Raw genomic sequence first — 25,206 nt, 5'->3', positions numbered from 1 at the left:
ATAATTTGTTCTATTCATGGAAAAATTGAAGTCCAAAACTTCATTATGCAAAATAAATAGTGTATGATAATGTTGGAAGTGGTCCTTTTCCCTCCAGCTGAACAACTAATTTCCATAACTTAATTCAAGTCATTTTCATCAGAATAAAAGAAAAATACCGGTTTGCCATTCATGTTGACATTTATAATACTTAAGCATTTGTGAGAATTAAACCAAAAAGCTTTTCATTACTAATTATTGAAGAGAAATTTCTAGTGAATTTTTTTTTTTTTTTTGCAAATGAAACGTTATTTATGTTAAAATTTCACAAATAAAATAAAAAAAAGTCTCACACAATTTATATTAATTATGTGAAACAAAGTAACTTTTCGTGATGATGTAGTCATACAACTCACATGAGATCACAAACTATATTAAGTAAATAAAAATATGTTCTCTCTAACCATTTACACTTTTAAAGAAAGTAATGACACACTTCACCAAGCCGCGTTGCTTAGATTATTTGTTCCTTGGTGAACCATACAAAGAATGCAATGAGCTTTTTAAGTTACAATGTAAACTTAGTAATTAAGAATTATTCTATATACATCATAATTAAATCTTACTGGTTTCATAGAAGTTGCTTGGAAAGTGCAAATGCTCCTTCTCTGAAGGGCATCTATCATTTCCAAATAGATAAAAATGTTTTTATTAAATCTCTTTATAAATGGTCTCATTGTTATTTAAAGAAACAGTGCACTGGCAAAAAAGTCAAAAATTGATAAACCATATCATGATCTTAATTATTGTTACTTTTAAATCTAGTTGATTTTTTTACTTCTTTTTAACTATGTGAATGAAGTAAAGTCAATGGGCTGTCGCAAAAAACCGTTTTTGTTTACAATAGTTATCGTTATATACAAAGTACTAAAAATAGTATGATAAGGAATTCATAACTTCACAATTACCCTCGCCGTCTCAAATTATCTGTTATAATTTTTAAAAATAGTTATCTCAAATTAATTAGTATTTGTCATAAGTTTTAAAAAATATTAACAATATATTTTCCTATTTTATCCTTGATAGTAATTATTGTTGAAGACTACAAAGTATAAACACTTCAATAAAGTAAATTTTTAATAAGTATAGATTATATCTTTAAAATATAAATAAAGATTAAATAGCCAAAAACTTCTCTTAATTAATGTTTAATAAGCATATAGAAAACAAATAGGACAAATTACTTAAGTACACAACATTACTTTACCTATTCTCAATATTTCCCTACTCTTTTACTAAAATACAAAAATCCCTTATTTCCCCCTAATTCAACTTAACCGGATACTTTATTAGTTTAAGTATCCGCCCATTATTAATTAAAGTATCCGCGCTGCTATCTTATGCATCTGCCTGTTAATTTAAGTATCCGCCCGTTATTAATTAAAGTATCTGTGCCAACAACTTAATAATTTAAGTATCCGCCCTTTATTAATTAAAGTATCCGCGCTGCTATATTATGTATCCGAAAGACACTAAAAAAAAGATTTTTGATAATTAATAAAAGAGTAGGGATAGGAAACAATATCTTTCTTATACTATGTGATTTGCCTAATTTTTACCAAGAAATACCATAAAAAATTCAAGATTAAAGGAGTATAGTTGGTAATCGTAGACGTTGGTTTCTACTCCTATTAGTTAGGAAATAAAGTAAATTCTTCTAGACTAAACTAATTAATGCTTCTATATTGCAATTCCTTCTAGACAAAACTAATGCTTCTAAGTTAAGCAAATGTTAATAAAATTCCTACATGTCGATAAATACAATGACATCAGTTTCCGATATAATTCCGTACATCTTGATTTTTCCACTTTTGTTTTGTTAGTCAATTTCTTTACATGCATTTTCGGTAATTTAGTTCTTTGCCAATTTTAATTTGATTTATAGTCCTTAAAAGTCCAAAAATCTATTCCATGAAAAAATAACTTACAGTTTATTAAGATATCTTAATAAACGATATTTTTTTCTTAAAAATTAATCCACTTGAAAGTGTTATGCTATAATATAATCGTTGCAACATGTGGTTAACAATGTAAGGTCCCTAATTACTTGTCCGCATTTTCTTTTTTAGTTGTACCTAATTACTTGTTAATTTTGACAAATCAAGAAAGGACAATTTTTTTTACCTATTATACCCTCAATTAATTACTTTGAAAAGGGTAGAATTTCTTGAAAATCTTAAGTTTTTAATTCATGTACTTCATAATTAATAGGGGTAAAATGATAAATTTACTATGTCAATTATTGTTTTCTTAATATGTATGTCAATTCAAAAGTGGACAAGTGATTAAGGACAACAGGAGTATCATATAAAGATATTAAAGCTTGATCAACAAAGACAAAAAAAATTAAATGATTTCTTTTATTTGTCCTAACTTTAGTAGATATAGTTATCTCATACCTATTACTGATGAAAGATAATAAATATCACAAAATTAATTAAAAGTGTATGTAAGCTAATCCAAACACCAAAATTATTAAAAATAATAATAATAAAAAAGCTCGACCAAAAAACCAAAAGTAAATTGAAAAAACCAACAAAAATCAAACGGACAAAAGATGATTTAATTAATTTAGTTCGATTTTATAATTTAAAAATCAAGTTAATTAATTTAGTTTCTTTTTTAAACTCATAAAAATCATGACTATTCAAATTCCTATTTTTAATTTTTAATAAATGCAAGAAAAGAGTTGGCGAGAGGAAGTCCGGTCTACGTAGGCATACGAAGAGGAAACGGTCCAAACTGCAACAATTCAAAAAGTCTTAACATCCCTGCTCCACGCTTCTTCTTTACCATTTACAAATATCCCCTATAGGCTGGCTATATCTATACCCACTTCACATTATAGTTTCTTAGATTTTTTCAACAATTCATCTTCTTCGGATTTTCAGGTACTGCATATCATCACTTTGATCTATTCTGTTTTTCACTTATGGGGATTTTCTGTTCTTTCCTTTTTGCTCTAAATTGTGGGGTTTTGTACAAGTTCTGAATTTCAATTCATGAATTTATTGAGTTTATGAAGGAAAAAAATGGATCTTTTTGTTCATATAGGTCGTTTCAAACTTCATTCAGTGATTTGTTTTTTTTCTTTTACTTGCTCTACTTTTTGTGTAATTTTTATGTGAGAAATTATGATTTGAAGCTAGCGTATCTACTCTGTAGAGAAAACCTCTTTTGCTTTCTCTCTTAATACTGGGTTTGTTTTTTGGGTTTTTTTTTTACTATATGATTTGTGGGTCTTTGAGAAATCAGCATGATAGCTGTTAGGAATATCAATCGGGAATATTCTTAAATTTCTGCCTAGTTAAAGGATGATTGCTGGAATTTGCTTCTATAGAAGAAACTTGAAATTCTGGGTTTTGTTATGATGGAGATGTAAATAGAACTGGACTTGTATATCCCCTAAATTTTCGATATTATTCTTGGTTGGATTTTCTCTTTCATTTTTCTCGATTTTTCCTAGGATGAACATAGTTTGACTTTGGTAACTAAATTTCTCAACTACCACCAAGCTATCCTCGCTTGTGTGTGTTATTTGAATGAAACTGGTTCAAATAGAGAGATGCTCTTGGGTTTCCTCTTTCATTATCATAGCTAAATTTGAGTAGGATGAATCAACCTGAGGAAAAGTAGGTAAGGTAAGACCCCTTGACTTGATTGAAGTTGACTTTGCTGAGTTATGAATCGATCAAAAAGCTTATTGATTTGATTCGTCCCATTTCATTTTATTTGGGTGAGAGGGAGGCTGTGAGTCACCTGGGCTATGGATCTTTCCGTTGGTTGATTCTCGAGATCACCTCTTAAAAGAAAAAAAAAGAGGGCCCGCGGTTCTGGCCCCGCAAATGAATAGGAAACACTTGGGATCGAGATGCAGTTCTTTGTTGTTCTTGTTTTTGTTGTAGTATTATATTAGACTATTAGTATTGCATACGTGATTTTAGACTTCTCTTATTAGTACTACTCTCTGAACAAAGCTTGGTTTGAGTCTTTATTGCTATCTTTTGCGTATTGTCTGCTCCTGATCTCTTATCTTCTAGCCAATGTTCTGTTGTGATCTGTTACTGAATTGCCTCCTTGTACGTGTCTCACAGTAGCAAACTATCAGTTGTCTCTATTATAAACTTCACTTAATAGTTTGATTGTCTCTTTCTGCAGATAATTTCTTAATCTAGGAGGTCCATCCCCGTGGGATTACTTTCTATCTATAAAAAAAATGCATGGTCTTAAGAAGTCTCCTTTACATTGGAGTGCTAGAAAAAAATCTGCGGATCCTGTGGCCCATAGTAATTCTGGATCAAATCCCTTTGATTCTGACGATGAGTCGGACAAGAAGCAAACTGTAAAACCATCCAGGAGAATATCATCGGAGCCTTCTGCGGCTACCCCAAATTTGAGTACAAACCCTTTTGATGATGATGAAATTAAAGAGACTCCTTCACATGCTTACTCAACTTCGACGGCAAGAAATAAATACAAGAACGATTTCCGGGAGTCTGGAGGATTTGAGAACCAAACTGTAGACGAGTTGGAAAACTATGCTGTCTACAGGTCAGAAGAGACTACAAAATCTGTTAATAGCTGCCTGAAGATTGCACAAGACATGCGAGAGGATGCAACAAAAACTTTGATAACTTTACATCAACAGGGAGAACAAATTACAAGAACCCATATGACTGCAGCAGATATCGACCATGATCTTAGCCGGGTATGACTTGATTAGTTCACTCATCTAAGTTTTTTTCTAGTTCGCAGAAGCAAACATTATTGCGATCTAACATATTACATAATTATCTTTAATTAAAAGCCCATATTAGTATGCTTTATGTTTCTGCTAGTTTTTGTAGTCATTTCATGATGCACCTTTCTTCTCTAATTTATTTATGTATTTACTGTTTGAGTGGTGGTTTCTATTTTCATATCCGTTCGTTTTAAGATGAAATTTATTCTATTGTCCATTTTGCTTTTAGAAGGAGATGTAGATTTATTTATACATAACTAGTCTGTTTTTACCCTTCCACCTAGAAGTCCTTGCACCCTTAAAGATATCTCTTACTCTCTTGAACTGATAAGTTCTTCATTACATGTACTGATTACAAAAAATAATAACTCTTGCATGTTTTGCATCTAATTGCTTTTTGCAGCTGTTTTGCAATTGTTACCTGTTATCCTTGTGAAACTTATGTTTGAAACTTAATTTCAGGGTGAAAAACTCTTGGGGAGTCTTGGAGGCATATTTTCTAAGACTTGGAAGCCAAAGACAAGTCGCCCAATTACAGGGCCCGTTATCACAAAAAGTAACTCATTTTATTTTTGTTCTTCTTATTCATTTACTATTATTTGAAGATCATGAGGGAAAAGTGATGGATTTTGAAAGTAGTAGTAACGGAAAGGTTGAGTCAATTGAGATAGCTAGTTTGATACTCTGTTAATGTGCACAGTGTCAGATGATCCAGTTCAAAGAAGGGGCAACCACTTGGAGCAGAGGGAGAAATTAGGATTGAGCTCTGCACCCAAGGCAAGGTCAAGTTCAAGGACACCACCCCCAGAGCCTACAAATGCTCTGCAGAAAGTTGAGGTATGTTCATGTGACTCGGGACAAAATAGAGAATACTGTTATAATTCTCCTCAAAGAAACAAAAAATTAAATAAGGAAGTTCTCCAGATCCAAATACACCCGGAACCTGCAACTATAAAACATGCAGGACACTATTGATTAATTTTGGTCACATTTAAGGCCCGTGGCATGAAAATTTTCGATTCTGCATCTTTCCTCACTTCGCCGTCCACTTTTCTGGCATTTTGACACCTTTTCATCTAATGTTTCTCTCTAACATTCAAGATGCAATTTTCCAGTTAACATTCATGTTTAAGAGTAAATTACAAATTGCTTATGTTTATTTCTCTTCTTTTTCTTTTTTATTCTAGAGTTATGTCATTATATTCCATTGTTTATAGGAAGATTTAATTCTAGAAAGAGCCATATTCCATTTTCAAATGTGGCCTAATGTTTGGAGAATTTCTTATAGAAGTTTCCTTTTGGAACCCCAAAAGTGAAACAGCAAGAGTAGTAAAACACTGTGATCCTTGCAGTACCTTAGTGTTCTTGAAAAGTTTGCATTCTTTGTTATGCTTTGGGGTGTTGGACCTATGAGGTGATTCTTACTGGTTCTGTCATAAATTTTAAGTCCTAGTGGTGATGAACTTGTTCATTCTTCACTACCAGATTGAGGATTGAGATTCTTCTTCTTCTTTATTTCCTCATTTCATGAATATGAAATGTAATATGACTAATATCAGTTAGCTAATTCTGTTGTTTCATTTGAACATTTGACAGGCTGAGAAAGCAAAGCAAGATGATGGACTGTCAGAACTCAGCGATCTGTTGGGGGAGCTCAAGAATATGGCTGTTGACATGGGATCTGAAATTGAGAGGTTAGTGTCATAAAATTCTTTTAAGCAGATTCCAATCTCTCCTCCCTTGTTCTCTCCCTCTTCCACCATCTCCTTATTGTACTGTCACTGTTAAAGTACTGTGCTACTTAGTCGCTTCTTAGAATTATGTATATGTAACAACTACGCCTCAATCCCAAGCAAGTTGACGTCGACTATATGAATTCTCACTGGTCATGTCGCTTCATTTAAACCAGTCTTGGTCCTATATAACAAATAAAATAAAAAATTCTTGAGCACTAGAAGTTCTCTAGATTTTCTAAGAATTCTGTATATGCTGTTGGATATTACAGGCATAAAGAGGCATTGGATGATACTGAACAGGATGTTGATGAGCTTGGTACCAGAGTTCAAGGGGCCAACCGGAGGATTCGGCGTTTGCTTGGAAAGTAAACCAGTAGAGACATCTGTTGTGGCAACCTATTAATGAGCTTTCAGACGTTAACTTCAGTTCTTTATCATTTCAACTATTCTTGAGTTTTCCACAAATGCTTCTTTCTGTAATTCTATGTTACTTTGTATTATAATGTTACAATATTCTATGACAGTAAACCAAGTTAATTGTCTGGTATTTGGAGGCAGGACGACAAAATTGCTACTTGACCATTGTAGAGAAATAACGTGGAACACAAATAAAATTACTGCGTGATGAGTGAAGACATGGTTGAATGTACTTTATGCTCAACATCCATTTTTTATTCCAATCAACCATTCATCCAGTACCTCTTGGGTAAATTAATAAACTAATAAGAGTTGTATTGTCAAACTTCCTTAAAAATGTACTATCTTTTTTGTCAACATCCGAAGAGAGCATAAAAAATGTTTGCTAGACAGCAATAACAGCCTAGATATAAACTGTTTAGTTTGTCCCATGAAAAGATCCAAAACCACCAAGAGGAAGCTAAATTTCATCTAATTCTGTGAGTTGATAAACAACTTACCTGACAAGATACATGTTCCTGGAAACACTAGTAGGGGGAGGGATTTATCTAGCCATATAATACATAACTGTATAAAATTTTGCAGCTCAGTTTATTGTAGCAATTATACAGTTTAGCAGCTCAGAATAATGTTACAATATTCTATGAATAGATATAGTGCCAGATTATAGCTATTAGGCACAAGTATCTCCTAATCCTTATGTACAAACAGGAGAGCTAAAGTTGGGGAATACTATGAATTTGATGGACAAGGGGGAAACCGATATTGGAGACTTGAGGTTTACAAGGACTGCAGACAAACTTGGGATGTGCCCATTTTCTGTGAGTTGTAATGGTTTTCCATTCAAGAGCATGGTTCTGCTTTGAAGGTTCCCATCTAGTGGAGTCAGATGGTACTCTTCTCGTGATAATGTAACATCTGATGATTTTCTTCCAACCCATGAAATAGTTTTCTTAAGACGTTGCACGAAAGAACTCTTGTGATTTGATTTCTCTTTGACATGCGAGGTGATGCTTACACTAGATTCGATGTTGACTCCATAATGAGTTTGGTTGCTTAGATTGATCAAAAGTAATGTTACACCTGCCTGCACAGAGGGAACACCAGTAAAATTGAAAGGTTTCTTGAAAACTAGAAGGAAATGCAAATCATTGGATGTTAATATGAAGGCTTTATGGAATATAACCAAATTACTGCAGTATGGCTAGGATAAGATGGGAACATTAGCTACCAGAAACTGGCTTCACCAAAATGCCACCATATGGTTCAGTAGAAAGGTGTTCTTTTCTCTATTTTGATTGACTCGTTTAGCTTAAGCAACATATAAGAAGCATAGGAGAATCTCAGGTTCTAATGTATCCAAGAGCGGTAAGCTTGATTACCAAGCTAAGCACAAGGGAGAACCAGCATCATAGAATAGAAAAACTAGTTGAGACTGAATTGCATCAACTCCAGTAATAACAATCAAAGCATTTAAACAAAATGCCTTGCTATTATTACTCCTTTTGAAGTGTTAACATATGGTCTTTACAAGTTACAACTTGAAACGGTCTAAATGATAATAATCAAGAAAAACAGCTTGCTTCGCTAGCTACACCTCAATCCTATTAGCGGCTACATGAATCCCCTTTACCCATTCTGATCCGTTCTATTCAAACTATTTAGTTTGGCTCTCTACGAATCTGATATATCTGTTTTTGCTCAATTCAGACCATTTCATTCCAATGCTAATAATTTTCCGTTGATAGGCCTTTCATGGTGTTCAAACTATAGCATAAACTCTCTCACACTCAGACAGGGAAGTGATGGGACACCTTGCCTATGTAACACTTACATGGATACCATCTTCAATATCCAGAGGTTTCAGCATATTATGATTATTTTTATGCTGATAACCAACCTATCGCAACCCTCCTTAATCCAGGCTTGAGCTGACTATGCAAAGCTCATATAGTTGGATTCTCATTGCATCTTTTCTCCCCTAATTAAAAGTAGGTGTGAAGTTTAGTCTCTACAAACAATTAGATTGACCAGAAGTGGATGGACGCAATGCAATACAAGAAGTCATAATATTACTATTGATGACGAACAAGGTTTATAGAACAGTGATTCCATGTGTAAGTTTAAGACTTCTTTTCAGGAAACAGTCAAATTCCTTTCTGTGAAGGTTAATATATCTCTAACCAAATGATGCATCTGAAATTCTATAAGTGAATGATTCAGGAATCCAAGGGGGCTCTTACTCTATGTCTTGTACAATGGGCATATGAGCGCAGATATGATGATGCATTGTTGCTAACAGCAAGAACTCCTTTTCCCATCAGCCTATGCCAAAGAAGTGCACTGTGTTCGTTGAAGGACGAGGATAAAGATTTTGGATCAGATTATCAGGGATTTAATAACTAGAATTAGGAAAAATGTTCTTTTTTCTGAGAGATCAACCTTGGATTGGTCAGCCAATTGTCTCACCTATAATAATCAGGATTTGGGACAAATGTACTTGTGTCAAGGAGCCCATAGTTTCCGCCAATAAAAGTCTGCCTGCAATATACTTTAGTGTGATAAATGGCTGCCATCCCAAGCTGATCCAAGTACCTTAATTCCATGTCAAGATAAAGCATGAACAAAAACAAATAACTGATTACTGAATGAAAAAAATAAATCAAGTCAGCCAAGAAATTTACCAAAAACTGTTCACAAAGGTGTTAGACACGTTAGGACCTCCGTTATTGAAGGCCCCACCAGATTCTCCAACCCAAGCTGAAGTCCAAGGACCATTTATTTCAATGGTTTGGGTAAGATTACTGAATGTATCAGCAATTTTATTTAAGTGCAGAGGATTTAAAATTTTGTTTACGAGATTGAGGTCAGATCCTGAAACAGAAATTTTCTGGTTTATTCAATGAAGTAACATGAGTAAATTGAATTACAAATCCAGAGAACACAAGTAGTAATGTAACTTTATACACAAATAGAACACCTCACTAACACTTACAAGAAAAAGTTAGATAGATAAAGTAAAACATACAGCAGCCGTGCAGCTGTTCATAATTCGAATTTAACAGAAGCAAATACTGACATTTATGTTAATGAAATGTTCTGTCAATGGTAGTGTCACATTGACAAATTTGAATTATCTAATTTCGTTCCACAAACTAATTCTCTCTTACTAGATGGTTCGCAGCCTCCTAATGATGTCAATAGCTAGTGCTACATTCTAAGTGACAAATAATTTTTGTGGAAGACGCAAAAAACTTTTATAAACTAAACAAATTGAGCCAGGAAAACGTAGTCAATGCTTAGATTTCATGTGATCATCCTTGTGCTAGATTTTCTAAACTAATAGAGGCTTTCATACAGCGACAAGCTACCATAAAACTTTATGCTAGCTTACCTGGACCAAGATTATATATATGATGAGTCAAGGCATCGACAGTGCCTGGCCCTGACACCTCAAGGAACGTCTCGAACCACTCTTTATCGTAGAATCCTCCTGGTGCTAAGAGAAGTGGTCGGGGTTGAAAATGCTTATACAATTGGTCTATGAGATTGTTAAGATGTATAACATCTTCTCCATATTGTTCGGCATCAACCTTTGCACCAATACCCTTACCACTCAACTCATTTCCTGCAAACCAAGTGGGACTATTGTTTAAGGAAATCCAACTTCTATTAAACAAGAGTGATTTACCAAAAAAAGAGAGAAGGAAATTGTCAGCAATTATACCAAATTCCCATGAGTGTATTTGGTAGCCCTTGGAAACAGTGTAATCTATGAAATCATGGGCGTTGCTGGAATCCCAATTCCTTTCCCAGACACGCTTACTGGTCCGCTGCCTCCCTCGCAATGCATTCAGGCCAAAGGTCACAAGTGCTCTGCAGCATAAGCAGTGAAACTGGGATAAACTTCACTTTGTTGAAGTGAGTGACCACCTCATGAAAAAGCTGAGCTATTAATAGGTAGGGGATAATTTTATCTCATTAGCCTTAACACACTCCTTACATGCTGGCCCAATGCTCTTTTTTTCTTTTCCAAGCACGTGGAAATAGTTTATGTTAATAAGTGATGGTAAGACTTGAAATCAGGACCTTTGTTTGGCTCTAATACCATGTTGAAGTGACTACCATTAGAGAGAGTACACTTATATTTATTTCATAGTATAACTCACCCTGTCTTATTGAAAAAACTATTTAGCTCATCCCATCTATCCATATGTAAGCATCCATTTGAAAATCCAAACAACTCATCCCCCTGCTTGGTAAACGGGTGGCAAGGAGACTCCAAATTGCCCACATCATATATTATTCGGTTTTGCAAAGAACCTCCAAGTCGTAATCTCAAATGGTTGAAAGCTGCAACACCAAATTAGCAATCAGAACAGACGAGAAATCAATAAGCATTCTGAAGAAGCATCAAGTCTAATTTTCTCACTGTTGCAAATAGATGGTTCATTTGATGTTTAAGGTGAAGTTATAGAGTTTACCAATCAATGTTTGTTAATTAAAGTAAGAACAACAAGATCTCAAATACTAAGGTAAAGTTATCACATGATGGGAACATGCAAACCTTGAATAGAATTTGCCAGAAAGGGGTGAGACAAATCCTGAAAATATTAAACAAAAATAATGAATGCTAACTGTGCTGTGACTTTTAGCAAAGCAATATATGCCCACAATATCAATTAGTAGTAGAACTTAACCAGATTTATCAGAGATGCCGAGCCCCAAGGGCATTCGTTGTAGTTACACTTTTCTTTAGGCCACCAGTCAAGGGTAGCGCAAACATAATTATCATCTGTCTCAGCAATTTTTACAGTTCCATCAATCAAAAATTCTGTATCTTCAACTATTTGTGCCAGAAATGCAGGACAAAGTGCCAGAAAGATTAACAAGAAGGATGCGAAGCCCATTGGCTTTATCCTACTCAGCTTCACCCCTCTTTGAACACAGGCATAAGCTGTAACGGACGAGGATACAATAAATGTTAAGAGTTTAAGAGAAGGTTAACAAGCAATAAAAGAACTTTTACATGAATGACAATGAGGAAAAACATGATATTTCATCATAAAGCTAGCAGTTCTCTGATTAAATATCTAAACAAAATTAACTTCTTCTTGTCATTCCGTATTTAAGAATCCTTCATTATATTGAGGTAGCTACAACTAATTTACATATTATGTCTTTCTGAAAACTATGAACACAATCTCCCTAGATTGAATTTGTAAAGATATGACAGTTGAGCCTAACTAAACCCAAAAACTAGCTCATGAGGGGAGGATTGTCTGAGTCTATATAGGCATATCACAAGTCCATTTTCCAACTAATGTGGGACTCTAACCCACTCTAATAGGATCAAATGAACCTAACATAATGTCAAAAAATCAATAGCAGATTAACAAAGCATTAATGTGAAATGAGGGTGCATAGCAAATTACTTTTCTTGGTCAGATATAACAGAAGCTCAAACACAAAACTGGACAAGTGTAGCTAAGCAATTACACCTTGTAAGTACTAAAGGACACTTATCATGAAATATAGATAGTAAAACTCAAAATTAAAAAGACAAATGAAAACTAACCAATTAAAATCAGCAAACTAAAACTAGATCCAACAATCACAAGAACTCCCTTAGACCAACACCAAACAATTGCATACAAAACAATAACAAGCTAAGATCTTTCATAGCTTTTCGACATACCGAAAAAATTGAGCTGAACCCAGATGAGAAATAACCTCAAACACTACAAGAATTTGACAATACTAGATCCCAATTTCCAAAATGAAAGAAAGAGCAACACTGATAATGTGCAGCAGCCTCTGTGCCAAAAAAGGGTAAGCTTTATCTGCCAGTACCTTGTGGTGGGGGGAAAGAACAAGAAAAGCGTGTGAAATGAAAAGGGTAAGTTTCAGATTTCTCAAAGTGTATCTGCTATAGTTTGGAGCTTTTTGTAGGGGTGTTAAATAGCAACAATTAGCATTAACTCATTCAAGAATTAAGGGATTTTTGGTACAAAACTGAAGTTCTAGACACTTGATGTGAGAAAGAGGAAATATAGACAAAATTTGTAATGAATGAGGTGTCAACTGCATGAGCAGAGTCAAATTATTTGTTGGATTTGCAGTTGTGAGGTGTCTTTAAGCTTAAAGTTTGTCGTTAGTAATGGCTGACTGCCGAAAAGAAATCAACAACGGCTGAGTTATACAAGTAGGACTTCTTTGTTTTATCACAACTGAGTAAGATTTGGTTCAACTACGTCGACATCAGTCAAATCCAAAGTAAGCTAGGTGGGAATTGATCTATGGTAAATTACTTAATATTAAATTTAGTGTATTATTATTAGTCCAATATTATATTTATCGTGTGTTATGTGTCCTACTTTTAGACTAGAAATTCACCACTAGTTATTGTGGTGTTATTTGTCAGAAAATTTCATGAATATCATAGTGAAATATTGTAACATATGCATATTCATATTTACTGTTTAGATTTCATTTAGTTGTTATAAAGAAAAGTAAATAAATAATTAGTTTAGTAATTTTGTGTACGAAAAAGGATGTATTTGTCAATCAATTTAACAAAAAATGTATTAAAAAAAGTAATGAATATAAAAAGACAAACACCAATAGTCTTTATTTATAAAGTTATGATCATAATTGATGGTATTGTAGGCCATTTTTATATACTTTTTAGTTTTATGACCTTTTTTACATGATTTTGTTATTTTTACACATAAGTGATTATAAAAAAATAATTATTTAATTTGTAAGTGATCAAAATTTTTTAATTCCCCTATAATTTGTGTATATTTTGCAAATGAGCTGACTGAAGTGTTTAGGATCGTAATTATCCTTAATAATATATCTTGTTGAACTGGCCATACCATGTTTGGGTTGCTAATCCCTGGTTTGGGCCATGAAATATTCAACGATCAATTAGGACTTGTTTAGGTCTAGTCCAGTAAAATTACAGTTGGGCCTTCCTACTTGAGGCCCAAAGTACTTATCCATTTGAACTCTTGGGCCTAATTGCACCATAGGCCCACTTCAACACAAAAAAACCTCCAAACAGATACCTTTCCTGCAGCATGCAATAGAAACCAAAGACATACCTTTCCTCCAATACCATCTTACACTAAAAATAATAATCAAGAAAACAGAAAAAAGACTGTCAATTTGGTTAAAGCTTGTCTTTTTATCTTTGCTTCCTAAGCCCACTTTCTCTATCTCTTTTGGACTGGGATGGTGGCGGATTCACAGATACGAATTTAGCAAAATCCAGTATTTTAATTCGAGATCAAACCTTATAGTATATATGTACAAAAAGTTACTAATAATAAATATAGTTAGATATACATTTCAGGACGTGTAAATTCTTGATTCGCCACAAGGGTGTTGACAACAGAATGACTAGGAAAGTAAGATGAAAAAGTCTATTGCTTTTGGAGAAGTTATACCAAACATAGTTGCAAAGATTATGTATAATGCTGGAAACAGCAAATGTAGTACATTAGTCTCCCTTTTTAAAAGTAAACTCTACTAACTTTCTGTTTAATTTTTTCACAAGTTTTAGAAAGTGTCATCAAAAAGGGATTAGCATTTGGAGGACATAAATAAACTTCAGCAAGCTTTGCCTTTTCTAAAAATAGAAACAAAGAGTACTAGTCCTGTCTGGTTCTTGATTTTCAAGATTTTCAATCAACTGTTCCTTATTTGTATTTTGTAGATCAAGATTGACTTGACTTTGCCATTTAAGCCAAATATGCACATAGACAAGATTTAATAGTAGCTAAGTTTTCGTCACCAGGCACCGGAACAGGAACCTGCAGTAATACTAATTGTTTAGCCAGATGAAAAGGAACATTTATGACTTGGGTGATGGAGAATTTGCAGCAGCAATTGCAGCTACCGCGTTTGCTATATGTTCCCTTGAGGAAAATGCTGGCTCTCAATATCAGACAAAAACAAGAAGGCCTGTTATTAGGCCAGCAGAAGCAGGTAAATGTCAACACTGTATACATAATTTTCCCTGGATTATTAGTAACTCCTAACATGTTAGTTACCATTTCTGCTAGTGACCTGTTTGTGTAAATATCTTTTACATTGCAAAAACATAGAACTTAAAAGTCATTTTTCCTTAGCAAGATATCATGAGGATAGATTGCTTAACATGTTCTATTTGAAGCTCCAATGAGAAGGACAGCCACGATGAATCGTAAAACTTCAGCAGAAATAGTGAGCATAACTCCTGCTGCTAATAATAAAATGCAAAAGGGGATTTCAAGAGTTAGCAGAAATGCTGAAAACAAAGCTGATGCTTGGGAGAAAGCTCAGATAGCCAAAATAAGAAAGCGGTACAAGTTTTATTATTGATTGTTCTTTATGTTATAGAAGTTGATGATTTCAGTTCACCTAGAACACACTTTCTAAATTTTTTGTTGCAAGACATTGTAATTAGTGGCATCTTAATAAGAAATATTCTCAAATTTCAGACATGATGAACTTCTTTCTGCGCTTCTTGCTTGGGAGAACGAAAAGAAGATGATGGCAAAACAACAAATGGAAAGGAGAAAGGTTAGTACTCTCCAAGTTTTGAAGCTGTTATAGTGCAAAATGCTTAGTGCTTAAAAAGACTTTTATTGGGAAAATGCAGAATCAAGTGGAGCTTGCTTTGAAAAGGAACTTGCAGCATTACAAAAACAAACTAGCGAGGATTGATCATATCGCCAAAGGAGCAAGAACACAAGCAGAAGAGAAAAGAAGATATGAAGAAACCACAGTGAAAGAGAAATCAAATAAGATTAGATCAACAAGGACTGGACCTGTTACATGTTACTGCTTCTAACTGTAAAAAAGTGTACAGCACCGGAAAATGAATCCTGTTAAACTCTATTTACACAAGAATTGTGCTCAACTCATTGATTTTATATTGAAATCTATCTTAAGAATTGTTGCCCCAAGGTGCAATGATTGGTTTATAGAAATCGAAAATGCATTAATCCTGTTATGCTGAATTTTATTACTAGATGAAATGTATGTAATCAAAAGCAAAAACAACTCATACCAATCAAGTGTTTTAAGTGATAATTGCTGCTATTGTTCTGTGTTTCAACACTGGTATAAATCTATTACTGGTTTGACATGTTTATGCGTTACTGGTTCCTGGAAGAATCTATATTTCCATAGGCTAAACCCTTTCGTACACAACCAATAGAGGTCTTCTTGACATATTTTGTAACCTCTGAAACAACATGCTGTCTCCTGCTTCTGCTGACATTCATAAACTTCGATTGACAAACTACACTCACTATTTCTCAAAACGTAAAATTTTGTCATTTTCATTCGATAATCTATGTATGCTAATGAGCATGCAGAATTCAAAGGTGGCCCTTTTTTGCCTGATGATGGACCAATACAGTAACATGTGACCAACCGGCTGTCTCAAACAAAATTCCAACAGTAGAATTATAGCTCACACGGGAAGAGTTATTAGAACCACGAATTTTGCTTCTCAGAAGCCAGCAGGGCTAGCTAGAGACAGGGACTTCTATCTCAATCATTAGGTTGACCCTAGTGCCTGATGTCGGTAAATTACATGTACCCGGTATTTACACCAAACCAAGCAATCTAACCTTAGCGGTTAAAGATTAAAGTGAGAATACATATCAATTAACCATAGTATAGTTTTAAATGTGTATTTAAAAGACATAGGTCATGGCCTAAGAAAGGCTGGTTCCAAGATTCGAACCTTGGCCACATGTAGAAACGTAGAACATTTCTCATTACTCCAAGACACGCCTTCTTGCATCCCAATCACGGAGAGAAATAATCCCTTTACTAAGAATTTGAATGGTAAAACTGATTGTGAACTGTCTCTATTTAGCTATTGATGGAGATCCATAATAAACCCCATTTTCAACATCTAAGTGTGGCCGTGCAATTTCCAGGTATCGTATATCAATATCTGAAACATCAATTAATATGGATCACATGGAAACAAGAAATACTACAAAATTATTGATAACACAGGTCTAGGTAAATCCTTTTCTGTCAAATTGATTATGGGTGCCCACCTGACTTCCCTACATTAGACCATGTCTAATTAAGAACTTACAATTGAGGGCAGTATAAGTTGAAATGTTTGTTGTTGTCGTTAAGAACATTCAAAATGTCTATCCAGAATCAACTGTGACTTGACATGTCTCCAGAACCAGTGGCATAATTGGCAAGAGTTTAAGTTTGACACAACAATCATGTCACTTGCAAAGTAATTACCAGTATATCTCTATAACTAAAATTAATTGACAAGCTGGTAAAAATGATAAGCAACCTACTATGTCATGTTAAACTACAGCAACAGTGTAAAATTTGTTATGCTATCAGTGTATATAACTTAAATCTAGTTGACAAACTTGGAGGTACTTGGGAAGTCCTAAATACGAGGGATCCCATAAATGAGGAGTAAAATCTTCTACATGATGACAAGGTGTTGCAAAAACACTTTGACTTGTTTGATTCACAACAAAACATACCAACTTAGAGAAAACATGTTGTCCCTGCATCTGCCTGGTGCATAAGCTAGCAAGTGAATGACATGTAACAACAAAAGTGCTGATGTTATCAGTAAGAAATTTGTAATTACATTAACAACTTATACTAAGGATTCCAAATTTTAATCTAACAGCGCTTAATTAGAACTTTATACTAATGTTTATACGAAATCAGGGATGAGAGTGACAAAAGATAACTACAAAGTACCAGCCCCACCTCATCTTATGAAGTCGGCATAACTTCTATGTGATTGAAATTAATTATATTTTTTAAAATGCTGTCAATTTATTTGAGTAGTTGTTGCATCACTAGTCAGAGCAACCAAAGTCAGATAGAGAGGCGGCAAATTTGAACGCATTGAATGTTTTTAACCCCATCAAAAAGGAAAATATCTTTGTTGGAAGTTACTAATTACAATGAAGAAATCAGTTCCTCATCTTTAGGTGGATAAAAATTTTGCTCTTTCATTCTTTAGAGTTCTATCATCAAGGAAAAAGAGTAAAACAGATACACTAAATTGCCAAAACTTATCCATTTGAAATCCAGGCTTTTATTGCTACAACACATAGTGTGCATACATTAAATATTCAGCTAAATATGACAATCCTGTAGGGGACCAGAAGATACTGAAATACAATTTTAGTATAAAAGAGGGAAAGCCAGCTCAATATATTAGGACTGGCAGTAACTGAGAACTTACAAGGGTAGACCCTATCAAAGGCATCAACATGAGTCATCATACTTGGAATTTTAGTCACCAAAAACAAGAAGAACAAGTAGTAGAAAAAGAAGTAGAGGAGAACAGATATCCTCGTAGCCACGTGCCTAACCAGCAGAATCAAGTTGACCCCATGTATGTTCTTAATTATACTAGCTACTAGTAACATTTTTCTTCAACATCTCTTTCTTTCTACTAATATGATATGATATCTAAAAATTCAGGTCCAATAAGTGTGAAGTTGCAGAGTTAACATGGGAAAATGGGCAAGTAGCCATGCATAGACTTGGAAGCAACCTCTCCAATGAGCAAACAAAACACACATGGGGAAAGGCTGGTGACACACTAGAGTCAATCGTGCATCAAGCCACTTTCCAAAAACAAAATCATAGTTATATAATGGGAAGTGATGGACAAAATCAGGCAAACATCAACAGGGACAAAAATGTATCTTATGGTGCTCAACAAACAAGAGGAGTACTAAAGAGGATGAGATCATCAGATTCTGACCCCCAATTATATATTGGTGGAATATCACTAGAACATTTAAACGCTCGTGCAAATGCTAGGGATAATGATATCACCATGGTAACATGGCCTTGTAACGAGGATTCTGCCTGCCATGGTGGCTCGGTAATTAAACTTCTTACATACTTCATAAATAAAAAAAATAAAATTGGATGGTATAAGTATCTTATAATAATCAGTCATGTCTCTTCGTTAAAAAGTGATCGCTAGCCAGCTAGTACGATGATCAAATGCAAATATCAGTAGCTAGTCACCTAGCTAATGTCCCACTATACATTCTTGTACTATATATAGTACTAGTACTTTGGAATTATATTTTGCAGTGATATGTATACTTATTTCAAATACATATATGTTATCAAACTCTAATGCATATCGGATGACTTGTGACAGGAAAACAAGGAGGAATTAGAACGTGAAACAAAAAGCTCCAACCCATCAAAACGTAGTCGAAGAGCTGCTGTTCATAACCAGTCAGAGAGGGTATGTTGGATTTAATTAATGCACCTTACGACAAGTTGGCTAGCTAGTGTATTTATAGAAAGTGAATGAATAGTATTTACAACTTGGCAATAGCCTTTTATATATGACTATATGAACACACTAGTTACCCATTGTTTTGTTTAATTTTGGTGCAGAGACGCCGTGTTAGAATCAACGAAAAGATGAAAGCTCTGCAGAAGTTGGTGCCAAATGCAAGTAAGGTACGTAGTTGTAACTACCACATATGCAAGTCTAACCAGTAATATTTGATCTAGCTATATACACAGTATAATTTTCTGTCCAACTGATCATAGATATATACATAGGAGGATAATGTAATTTTTTTCATGACATAATTATATGTATGTACAGCAGACAGATAAAGCATCAATGTTGGAGGAAGTGATAAAGTACTTAAAGCAGCTTCAAGCACAAATTCATATGATAAGCTATGCTAAAAACATGGAGCAACAAATGTTGATGATGATGCAACCACATATTCAAATGCCATTACTAGCAAGAATGAGTGGTCTTAGTCTTGGCATGGGCACTGCAGGAATGATTAACAATATGAGTGCTAATTTAGCTCGAGCTCCTTATCAGTCTCCCCTCATTTATCCAACTTCAATTGCCACTCCTAGTTGTCATCCCTTCATGTCTCCAGCATTTGGCATTGCCCCGACCGTTCATACTCAACCGTCACAAGTAGCTAATTATGGTGATGCCGCCAACGCCACAGTCACCAAAGCTGCAGCTACTGCTCCCAATATTGCAACCACTTCATTATACCCTTTTAATGACCCCTATAATGCATTTTTAACCCAAGTAAGTAATTTATACGAAATTTTGGTACGTTCAGATACATGGAGTTCAAATTAGGTGTAATTTTGTTCCTGTATTCAAGTGGATTCGCATGTATCCCTCCGACTTAATTAATTTATTAATTGGCTTTTAATTTCAAATATACAGTCAATGAAGATGGAGTTGAATAATGAAATGGTAGCCCAGTATATGCAGCAGGCCAATCAATCTATGCAGAGCAAGTTCAACCAAGAAAACGTCAATATCCAAGGGCAAAAGGAATGACCAAAATATTATATATATACTCACATTTTTCTTACTAAACACTCGTGCATTATTTGATGCATTTTAAGTACACATAAACTTATTAAGTATTTCATATAATAAATTGCGGTATCGTCTTATTAAGTTTAATTTACTGCGCGTTATCCTAGCATACTGAATTGCTTTTACTTTTTTTTTTCTTTTCTTTCTTGTAGACAAGTTTACTTGAGCAATATGTATATATGTCAAGTTTGTTATTTACATAGTGATCTGAAATTGAAGTAAAAAGCATATTGGAGTATTTTTGGGCTGGTTTGAGAGGTTAATGGTTTCGTTTACATCCTCAATCTTCGAAATTTTTTTTTTATCTCACCTTCTAAACTAAGTTTTAGAAAAATTCATTCCAATTTAGGATTAGTGACGACCATTTACGTACCTAGTAAGACCCAAACTAACCAATGGACCCATAATATGTATAGATACGTAGCAAAATTAACCAAAAAATAATTTAAATTTATAAGCATGTTACGATGGATCTCACATAGATGATTCTTCATCAGTCATCACCACTTAAAAGAAAACAAAAAAAAAGGGACCAATGGATGATCTCAAAATGATTTGGTGTGGGTTCTACACGAAGCCGCACACAACCTTCATATTAATCACTTCCGTTATTTTTATTCGCCAGATTTCACTTTTCGAGAGTCAGGACTTTAATCAATATTTTAATATATATATTTTCATCATATTAATATAAAAAAGATTGTAACTCATAATATTTTTCATATAGTTTTTGAACATCTAAATCATAAATTTAAAATATTGAAGTTAATCTAATTAATTTAACAGAGAGGATAAAATAATTGGTGGGGAATTCTAGAAATGATAAGAGTTGAATATTGCAATAAAGTCTTGTCCCTACAGGCTATATGCATGTATTAAATTACAAGATGCTTAGAGAAATTAAGGGCTTTTAAATCAGGTTGGACCATTTTGTATCTTAATTTGTCATAGGCTGGACCTAATAGAAATGGACATTGGAGTTATATTTGTGTACATTGAAAAGGAAAGACAATTGTTTTCTTTTCCATATAAGCTTTACAATATTCTATATGTCTAATAGCAACTTGACGATAAATCTCTTTCAAAGACATTTCAAGATGCATCATCATATATATCATTGATACACGTTTGTTGGGTTCCTTTAGTCGATATCACTAGTTATAAAAAAGAGAATAAATTTTAGGAATATCAAACATAAAAACTATATTAGCGCTCTATAACTATATTTTTGCTATTTGCGCTTCATAGCCAAATTATGTTTGCTATGGAGCATCTGATTTAATTTGTATAGATTGGGCGTCTGTACTATGAAAATTTGTGTTTGTATATGTATATGTTCTTTATGTTAGGCTAGAGTAGTAAATGAGATTAGGAGAGAGAGGAGAGAGGCGAGCGAGAGAGGACAGAGAGTGGAGAGATGTGAATTGTCTATGTATATCTGTATAGATGTAACTACTATGTATATGTATCAATGATTGTGTTTGTATATCTACATAAAATTTGAATATGTATACAATTGAATCGAGTCAAAACATTTGTATTTATATATCAAATCTCTCTCGCTTTATACAAACACAAACTAACATTGTATTTGTATAAAGCGAAAGAGAAAGGCAAAAGAGAACTGGATAGGGAAAGATTTGTATTTGTATAATTATAAGTGTATAGGATGGAGAGATATGTATTTGTATATACAGTATCTCCCGCCTTATACAAACACAAACATAATTGATACATTTGTGTTTGTAGAGGCGAGGGAGAGAACTGAGAATGGTGAGTGAGATTCAGGGTTGAGAAATTGATTGGCTCAGCGAATGGCAAGAAGTTTGTTGCGAATTGGAATTAAATGAAACAGTAGCTGTAACATTTATTTTGAATTAATAGTTTTCTATAATGCACAATTTTCCCCAAAAAGAATCATTTATCGAGTGATAGAAATTGATTGACATCGTCAATAGCATTTTTCGATAAAATAATTGAAGAGTCACTCAGTAAAAAATAAAAAATATTAATTTTCAATTTTTTTGAAGGAGTTGATGAATATCTACCGTAAGAATTAATTCGATCATATTTTCCTTCAGATTGAATTAAGAGCAACTTACAAAAATGACTATATTTATAGGGTTATTGAAGTTCAATAGCTATAAGTATGTTATTTACAATAAATGACTACATTTTTATATCTTTTTTTCGCTGTATTTCTGTATACATTTTTATTTTTCTATTTATACACTAATACATCTTTAAGTACAATAAACTAAATAATGAATTGACTCTAAATATAACCCACTGTCCTAATTTAATTTACGTCCATACAATGAGCAACTTTCCATTATTAACATTAGAACTAATAATTACTTATTTAAAGACATACCTGATCATATTCTTGTCAGTTTAAATACTCCATTCTCTTGTTGTCTCAAAAGATGTGGTATTGATATGTCATAATAATGACTGAATAAAACTTAGAGAAAACGTTAATTAAAAAATCAATGAAGGTAAAAACTAAAATACATTTAACTTAAAATACATAGGAATACATACCCATATATTTAGGATATACCTTTTGAGTAAATATACAATTATTGAATAAAAGTGATTTTATTTGCATACAACTATTTTTTATTGGATTTAACTTTAAACATGAACATGTTATAACCAATGTGTGTATTTTAGGAGCCACAATAAATCCTATTATAAATTCATCCCGAACAAAGTTATGTTACCGATATTCCTTGATAAAAATGGCTAAAGAAGACGAAACCATGTGAGCAATTACTATTTAGCAATACTAATATACATAAATATAGTTAAATAAGATACAACGAATATGCATACAAAAATATGGTTAAATACTAATATACATAAATATAGTTAAATAAGATACAACGAGTATGCATACAAAAATATAGTTAAATACTAATATACATAATTACAGTTAAATAACATACCATAAATATGCATACAAAATATAATTAAATACTAATATACATAAATATAGTTAAATAAGATACAAAGAATATGCATACAAAAATGAAGCCTATCAACGATTCTTAATTGCCCAGAAAGAAATTCACTTATTCATTAATTAAAATACTTTAAGCCAAATTAATTAGGCATGAAAGAGAAAAAGTTGATGATGGTAAACATTTGAAAAAGATCACGTAAAATGTGCCTGCAATAATTAATTAGGCATTCAATAATAACTTTCCTATTTTGTATTTATTTATATTAAATGTATATAAAAAATTATTTATTTGTATATAATTAACTTTGCTATCCATATATTATGAAAAAAATAAAATATAGCTATTTTTCTTGAATATATAGGTATGTTTGTCATATTGTGTTGTTTTTCCTTGAATTAAAGCTACTATAGAATCACACAAGTAATGATAAAAGGGAAGATTTCTTTCATCACGATTGTATTGCGGTTACACCACAATTTAATTTAATTTTGAAAGTTTTTTTAGTGAAACTTTTGGGCCCATTTTGCTCTTAGCCCGTCGAAAATTTGCCGCATGATACTGTAGTCAAAAGTTTAACCTTAGATGGATTCTAAATTTTAGAAAAGATGATTTCATGTTAATAATTGAGTCTAAAATTAATGTATATATTTAATAAATTTCTTTATTATAAATAAACTATTCGAACAAAAATTATTGACCCAACAGAACCCGTATGCGGATTTCTAGCTCTGCCCTTGTTGATGCACATCTATAATTATTTATTTGTCGAATGCATCACCAACTGAATTAAGAAGATTAATGTTAGTTTTTTTCCCCTATTGTATGAAGTGTAAAATTTGGTGATCAAGAAAATAATGGAGAATAAAACACAAATTTTACTATATATATATATATATAATTACTTCAATGGGATATAAATCTCCATGTCACATAAAATGGAAAAATTGTATAAAATAGTAAACTGTTAATTCAAATTAAATATTATAACCATAGTTTGATTTAATTGTAACCTGTAACAAACAGTTGCCATTCGCCTCTCTCCCCAGATTTCTCGCTCGCCACTCTCCATTTCTCGCTCGATAGTCTCTATCGCCTCTCTCCCCAAATTTCTCGCTCGCCACTCTCCATTTCTTGCTCGGCAGTCTCTCTCTCACCTCTCTCACTTTATACAAACACAAATGTATAAATTACGTTTGTGTTTGTATAAAGCGAGAGAAAATTGTATATGTACATGCCTTTCCGTTCGCCTCTCTCCCCAGAGAATCTCGATCACCCCTCTCCTAGATCTCGCTCGCCACTCTCTCTCGCCTCTCTCACTTTATACAAACACAAATGTATAAATTGCGTTTGTGCTTGTATAAAGCGAGAGAAAATTGTATATACAAATACAAATACGTTTATTTTCGTCCTATACACTTATAATTATACAAATACAGATTTTCTCCTGCCCAGTTTTCTTTTGTCTTTCTCTCTTTATACAAACACAGATTATACACTTGATTCTTTTGTATATATATACCGAAACAGATTATACAATTGATTTATTTGTATATGTATACTGAAATATACATATTAATAGCCATAGCAAACTTTATGTTTGCTATGGAGCCCGATTATATAAACTATAGCTATAACATACAAATATGATTTTTATGTTTGCTAAACCTAAAATTTACTCTATAATTTATGCTTTTCAAGGGATATATACGTAAAAAAAAATATTTAAGCTATCTATATAGTATAATTTTCTCACTATTAGAGTGATCATATTTGATCTTCCGTAACTAAATTGCTATGGCATGTTAAATTAAACTACACATAATTACGTAATTCTATTTAGAATTTCAATATCTTTTTGGACCTAAAAACAAATTTATAGTATAACATGTATCATAAATA

The 25,206-nt window shown here is 33.1% G+C and overlaps 4 protein-coding genes across 4 annotated transcripts; 3 read left to right on the top strand and 1 right to left on the bottom strand.

Moving 5' to 3' along the window:
- The first annotated feature begins 2,774 nt into the window (after window positions 1-2,774).
- On the top strand, window positions 2,775-7,069 carry LOC125873023 (SNAP25 homologous protein SNAP33-like). The gene is made up of 6 exons (XM_049553866.1): window positions 2,775-2,930; window positions 4,198-4,747; window positions 5,243-5,336; window positions 5,481-5,617; window positions 6,377-6,474; window positions 6,786-7,069. Exons 2-6 carry the CDS (start codon window positions 4,256-4,258, stop codon window positions 6,883-6,885), a joined length of 921 nt encoding a protein of 306 aa, XP_049409823.1. The 5' UTR covers window positions 2,775-2,930; window positions 4,198-4,255; the 3' UTR covers window positions 6,886-7,069.
- Window positions 7,070-7,376: 307 nt separating this feature from the next.
- Window positions 7,377-13,110, bottom strand: LOC125873015 (heparanase-like protein 2). The gene is made up of 10 exons (XM_049553856.1): window positions 12,632-13,110; window positions 11,634-11,890; window positions 11,501-11,537; window positions 11,103-11,286; window positions 10,661-10,809; window positions 10,328-10,561; window positions 9,618-9,807; window positions 9,403-9,528; window positions 9,177-9,276; window positions 7,377-8,020 (listed from the first exon to the last, which is right to left on the bottom strand). The coding sequence occupies exons 2-10, from the start codon at window positions 11,841-11,843 to the stop codon at window positions 7,631-7,633; spliced, it is 1,620 nt and encodes a 539-aa protein (XP_049409813.1). The 5' UTR covers window positions 11,844-11,890; window positions 12,632-13,110; the 3' UTR covers window positions 7,377-7,630.
- A 1,638-nt stretch (window positions 13,111-14,748) lies between these two features.
- Window positions 14,749-15,847, top strand: LOC125873030 (remorin 1.4). The gene is made up of 4 exons (XM_049553875.1): window positions 14,749-14,928; window positions 15,116-15,284; window positions 15,423-15,504; window positions 15,584-15,847. The coding sequence occupies exons 1-4, from the start codon at window positions 14,781-14,783 to the stop codon at window positions 15,773-15,775; spliced, it is 591 nt and encodes a 196-aa protein (XP_049409832.1). The 5' UTR covers window positions 14,749-14,780; the 3' UTR covers window positions 15,776-15,847.
- A 2,329-nt stretch (window positions 15,848-18,176) lies between these two features.
- On the top strand, window positions 18,177-20,450 carry LOC125873018 (transcription factor UNE10-like). Its single transcript, XM_049553860.1, has 6 exons — window positions 18,177-18,334; window positions 18,424-18,832; window positions 19,121-19,210; window positions 19,366-19,431; window positions 19,586-20,035; window positions 20,180-20,450. The coding sequence occupies exons 1-6, from the start codon at window positions 18,210-18,212 to the stop codon at window positions 20,294-20,296; spliced, it is 1,257 nt and encodes a 418-aa protein (XP_049409817.1). The 5' UTR covers window positions 18,177-18,209; the 3' UTR covers window positions 20,297-20,450.
- The last annotated feature ends 4,756 nt before the right edge of the window (window positions 20,451-25,206 follow it).

Source organism: Solanum stenotomum, chromosome 8, assembly GCF_019186545.1.
Source record: "Solanum stenotomum isolate F172 chromosome 8, ASM1918654v1, whole genome shotgun sequence".
Classification (NCBI taxonomy): Eukaryota; Viridiplantae; Streptophyta; class Magnoliopsida; order Solanales; family Solanaceae; genus Solanum; species Solanum stenotomum.
This window is presented reverse-complemented; position numbering and strand designations above follow the sequence as displayed.